Source organism: Sesamum indicum, linkage group LG1 (assembly GCF_000512975.1).
Source record: "Sesamum indicum cultivar Zhongzhi No. 13 linkage group LG1, S_indicum_v1.0, whole genome shotgun sequence".
In the NCBI taxonomy this organism is placed as follows: Eukaryota; Viridiplantae; Streptophyta; class Magnoliopsida; order Lamiales; family Pedaliaceae; genus Sesamum; species Sesamum indicum.
The window spans coordinates 9867044-9872321 of record NC_026145.1 but is presented as its reverse complement, the minus strand read 5'-3'; the positions used below and the strand labels follow the sequence as shown (position 1 = coordinate 9872321).

General features: G+C 35.8%; 2 protein-coding genes across 2 annotated transcripts in view; one reads left to right on the top strand and one right to left on the bottom strand.

Annotated features, from left to right (window-relative positions):
* LOC105160804 (transcription factor MYB62) lies at positions 431–1840 on the top strand. Its single transcript, XM_011078297.2, has 3 exons — positions 431–689; positions 802–931; positions 1021–1840. Exons 1-3 carry the CDS (start codon positions 509–511, stop codon positions 1619–1621), a joined length of 912 nt encoding a protein of 303 aa, XP_011076599.1. The 5' UTR covers positions 431–508; the 3' UTR covers positions 1622–1840.
* LOC105160794 (glutamine--tRNA ligase, cytoplasmic) overlaps positions 3884–5278 on the bottom strand; it is a 9126-nt gene continuing 7731 nt past the window's right edge. The window contains exons 22-24 of the mRNA XM_011078286.2: positions 5172–5278; positions 4569–4914; positions 3884–4460 (exon numbers count right to left, since the gene is read on the bottom strand). The exon at positions 5172–5278 is cut by the window's right edge and continues 23 nt beyond it. Of these exons, the coding sequence (XP_011076588.1) occupies positions 4820–4914; positions 5172–5278 (202 nt within the window). The 3' untranslated portion in view covers positions 3884–4460; positions 4569–4819. The remainder of the gene's footprint in view (positions 4461–4568; positions 4915–5171) is intronic.

Below are 5278 nucleotides of genomic sequence, written 5' to 3'. Positions count from 1 at the left end.
AACACGCTTTTCTTCGCATAATTTAGTAATAATTACTACAATTTTATACAAAACCCATAATTAATTAGGTAACTTCTGATTCACTTAAATACACTACACCACACAGTCCTTTTTTAAATTATTATTTTATATTATAATAATAATATAAACTTTTTTCCTTGATATACAGTGGATTAGTCAATTCGCACTAAGTATCTGCAATCTCCGCAGACTTAGATGCCCACAAAAAGAGGATTCCTCTAACTTAGTTCATTGCACATACTGACCAGCCTCAAATCAAAGAAAATTCAACATGGGATATCATTATTAGAGCAAAAAATAAAGCCATATCTTATGGAAAAAACCTCTCTAAATGGGGTCTACTTTTTTCTTTTTCTTGTTTCTAAGTCTTTTTAGCTTTAGAATTAGACACTTTGGCAACTACTATAAAACCTCTTGTGGGCTTTCAAAATCCTCTCAAAACTTCACTTGGACACTCAACCTACACTAAAATTCCCTCTTCTTTTTGATGATGATGAGTTGTGGTAAAAGTAGGATTCCTAAAAGTGTCAGGAGCAGCAGTTTGTATGAAGATGGAACTGATCATCAGTTGAGAAGAGGGCCATGGACTCTTGAGGAAGACAATCTTCTCATTCAGTACATAACTTGCCATGGTGAAGGGCGATGGAATTCCTTAGCCAAATGTGCAGGTAGTAACAGTATAGCAGACACACATACACATGTTTGTGCGTGCAATTCTCTGAATTAGTCCTTTTCTTAAAGAGGTTTTGACGTTTTTAGACAATGTTTTGTCGTCAACAGGGCTTAAAAGAACAGGGAAGAGTTGCAGATTGAGGTGGTTGAATTATTTGAAGCCTGACATTAAGCGTGGAAATCTAACACCTCATGAGCAGCTCTTGATCCTGGAACTCCATTCCAAGTTGGGGAACAGGTGAGTTTATAATTTCCAAGTAAGATTGAATAGACCCAGCTTTAATTGCCCCGAAATCTACCATTTATGTGCCTGTTTTGTGATTCCAGGTGGTCGAAAATTGCCCAGCATTTACCAGGAAGAACAGATAATGAAATCAAGAATTACTGGAGAACAAGGGTGCAGAAACAGGCCCGACAGCTGAAGGTTGATTCCAACAGCAAGAAATTTCTCGAAGCCATTCGTATGTATTGGATGCCAAGACTGCTGGAAAAGATGGAACAGAAAAATGCATCAGTAACATCATCTCCCTCTTCCTCCATCTCAACTCTGGAAACTCAAAAATTTACAGCCCCTTCACCGGTTTTTAACCAAGCCCCCCTGCCCTCGTCCTGTCCACCACCAGGCACCATGGTTGCACATTCAGACAGTAATTCCTGCCCGGAAATCCCTGAAATTTCAGGACTTTTAACCCCTCCTGGTGGACAACCATGTAGTAAAATTTCCTGTTCAAAATCAACTCAAGATGATTGCTACCGTGTCGACATGATTCCCAGCTATGACATGCAAGAATTCTCCCAAGATATTCCAGACCTGTCCGAATGCCACGTGGCGGAGGTCGACTGGTTCGGAGAGGACTTGGGGAGCACTTTTTGGGAGACTGATGACTTGTGGCAGTTTAGGAAGGGAGAAGATCAGGTTGGTGTCTAGATACAGTTTAGACTGTAGGACTAGTGGCCCTTGTTTTTGTAGTAGGGCCAAAAAAGACGGTACTCATTAGCTATCTACTTTCTATCATAATGTAATGTGATCATACTTAAGTTTTTGTTGACTAAAATTAATCTATGTGTGAAAGCAATCAGACCAACTATGTAAAGTTGTATAACTTATTACACATTTTATGATCATGATGGCTCATTTAGGACAATATTTTTCAGTGTTAAAACATATTATCTTGTATGAATGGTTCTATTTTTCAGTCTTGTTATTGTTCTCTTTTACATATTGGCGAGTGCAAGAATAAAGTTAATAAACGGCATATCGACCATAATAGTTTGGATGAAAAAATTTAAGGTACAATCAGTTCACAAATACATTATTGAAATGACAATTTTAGAGACGTGCGAAAAAAAACTCGAAAATACGGCCTCAAGTTGCCTTTGGACCAGCAAATATCATCAAAATATCAAAAGAAATTGAGCATAATCCACAAAACCAACAATAACACATGAATCAAACTCAAGTTGTAATCAAAATTTGAGTATATTCAATCCATATATTAACATTTAAGGCAAGTAAGTTCACACCCGACTAATATTTATAGCAAAAATTCAAAAAAGAATTCAAATATGAAATATAGGGCTTATCAACCCCGTGAAAGTAATCAATTATAATACCCTGATTATCTGATCTATAAGAAATGCATTGGCATCATCGTCGTCATTATTATTATAATTATTATTTAAAAAAAATAAAAGTATTAGACACAAACCAATGAACAAGAGATGCAAAATTTATTATGATTCAGAGCAAGTTGAGATATTATTGGATGGTACGTCAGATCATGGTAATGGATTGGAAAAGATTGAGATGAAGGTATAGTGATCAAAGTGGAAGATGGAGCTATGATTTTCCAGTTGACTATGTAAATCACATTACGTCATTCATAAACGAAAAATCACATGAGGGCCGTAGAATTCTTATTGACTGGGTTTTGACAACTACTAAGTTCTGGTGAGTGCTGTTTCGATTTAACTTTTAACGGTATTGACGGGAGAGTTAGCCCGGAAAACACGGCGAATATCATTACATGTTCAATAGGTCGTGATGGAGAATAAATTCGATTTCTAATATCAGAAAAAATCATAATTTTAATCTTGTAAGTATGGAATAGTAATTTTTATTTTGTACAAATTAATTTTAATAATTTTATTTGATAATAAAATTTTTGATATATTAAAAATAAAAAATGACTAAAGTTCATTAAAATGACCAGAAATACACATATAAGTAAAATCACGTGAAATTTATTAATCTTGACTTCATTTTTCTTTCTTTCACTTGCTCTTCCAACTAGAACACTTGAAAGGTTGAGGCCACAGGATGAGCTCCGTAGTTGATTGGATTTTCGCAACTTGACGTTATCATTGACGAAAGCCGAAAGGTGAAAAGTGAAAAACCTTAAAAGCGCGTGTCCTGGTGACATCAATCAACTACAAGCTGATAGGATCGACGTCGGTATTCCTTAAACTGCAAATTCCTAATCAACATATGATTAACAAGACATGGAAAAGTTTGAATTTTCATTACGTAATCTTATGATAGGCACCATGGAGTTTACAAGAATAAGTCTTGGAAGAATTTTCTAATCACGGGTTCTTAATAATTAATCAACCATTAATCACATCTTGACCTTACAAAAATTCAAGAAAAATGATATTATAAAAAAATCGCAAGTCGAGCATCATCCTCTGGTACTAAGTGGTAAAAACAGTTTGTGATTTGGGGAAATAGAAGAGGTTTTGTAATGGGAATGAATGATATTACGTTTGAGCAATAAATAAGCGTAGTCATGTCGTCCAATCTCTTGTTATCCTAAGGGGGCATGTTGCTAAGTTTTCATGTGCAAAAGTGGTACCTCCTGTGAAAGAAAATATACTTACTTCCCTCTTACCCTTTGCCCATCTATTCTCCTTATCTCTATCAGCAACGTCACACCATAAGCGTGAGAGTGAGACAGAGAGTGTAAGGGAGAAGTTTTACATCAAATTCAAATTTTATTCACTCGATCAGTTACTATTATCCAAACTTTATTTTGAATCCTTATCGAAATAGAAATTATATTTGAATTTAATTTCATTAAACCAGTCAAACTCGAATGAACTATAATCGGACTGAAACAGCAATTCATAGAACTCCCATAGTTTGATATTTTTTTTTATATACTTTATAAATTTTAAAATGATCAACCCGAGCACAAACTGAACTTCAAATCTTGGCCAAGTCAAATGATTCCACAGTAAATGGGCTTTTACATTTACTTTTGTTTGATGAGGAGTTCCAATCTCCTATTGGCTCTTCTATGACATTAACAAGTTTCAAGTTTCTTCAAAGAAAATGTAACATCAACCGTCCTTTGTAACTAGGTGGTCGGCCCCTTGACATGAAAGGCCACAAATCAACCCCAAGTGATCAATGTTTTCTTTTGGCCACAATCACAACCTAGCCATCAGGCAGCTGCTTCTTTGGCGTTTTTCTTGCTTTTCTCAGATGGAACACCAATCACTTTGTCTGCTTCTTCCACAATGCATATAGTCTATACACATAATAAATGAGATGTCACCAACTCAATGCCACAGTTTCTGCTCTCAATCCCATAGCAAGAAGCACTAAGCTGACAAGTTGAGATGTGATATCACAGAGTACTATGGTACTAATCGAGGTGGACGCTTTTCAATCCATGAAAACCAAACTACAACAATTGGTACTTGGTATAAATTTACTAAGGTAGCCACATGCACATCAGGGTGAGGTCAAGGCTTCGTGTTGCCTGCGCAGAGGTGATAAATGAGAAATCAGGCGCGAAAAAATTCCATCACGCAATCACAAATTTGGAAATTTTAGCACGTAATGCCTATTATCTACTGTCTATACCTACCTCTTCAGCAGCATGAAAGGGTACACAAACTGGGCAAGACGAGTTCAATTCTAGTAAATACGAAACAGAAAATATAAATGGCATCTGCTTTATAGTGATATACAAAATCTGAAATTCTCAAGATAGGTCTATTTTTTTCTTAAAATAGTATAATATCACTTTTACCAGTGATTTCGATGTTCTTGTATTTGTATAAAATATATCCATGAATTGTTTGTTCATCCTGCTTGCTAATCCTTCTGCTTTCCATTTCACTTCCCTCCCTTGCTATAACTATCTCGAAGTGTTACAGTCCGGTTGAAGACAAGCTTCCCAGGCAACGAGTCCTTATCCATCGCAAAGTAGCCTGGAATGGGGTGCAACAAATATGAAAAAAATGTGATAATTCGAGACATCAGCCTAAATCAGGATTAATATTTCAGAACATATTGTATAGGGGCGTTATATCAAATTTCATTTCCATCAATATCCACTGCTAAAAAGAAGTTTAAGATATTATAATTTATTGGTTTCAAGTTTATCAAGAGGCATGGCAACAAAAGTTAATGTCGATACTATTTGGAGGCTCAACGGTGAAAGAAGTTTTGGGGTGAAGAAAATTACCTAGTCTTTCAAACTGAAATCTGTCTCCAACAGCAGCAGTTTTAAGTGAAGGTACAGCATATGCATCCGTCATAACAACTTTAGAGTTTGGATTCAAATCACCGAGC

Coding starts and splice junctions, on each gene's coding strand:
- LOC105160804 (XM_011078297.2), top strand. CDS start 509: ATGATGATGAGTTGTGGTAAAAGTAGGATTCCTAAAAGTGTCAGGAGC. Junction 690..801: donor TTCCTTAGCCAAATGTGCAG/GTAGTAACAGTA, acceptor TGTCGTCAACAG/GGCTTAAAAGAACAGGGAAG. Junction 932..1,020: donor CATTCCAAGTTGGGGAACAG/GTGAGTTTATAA, acceptor TTGTGATTCCAG/GTGGTCGAAAATTGCCCAGC.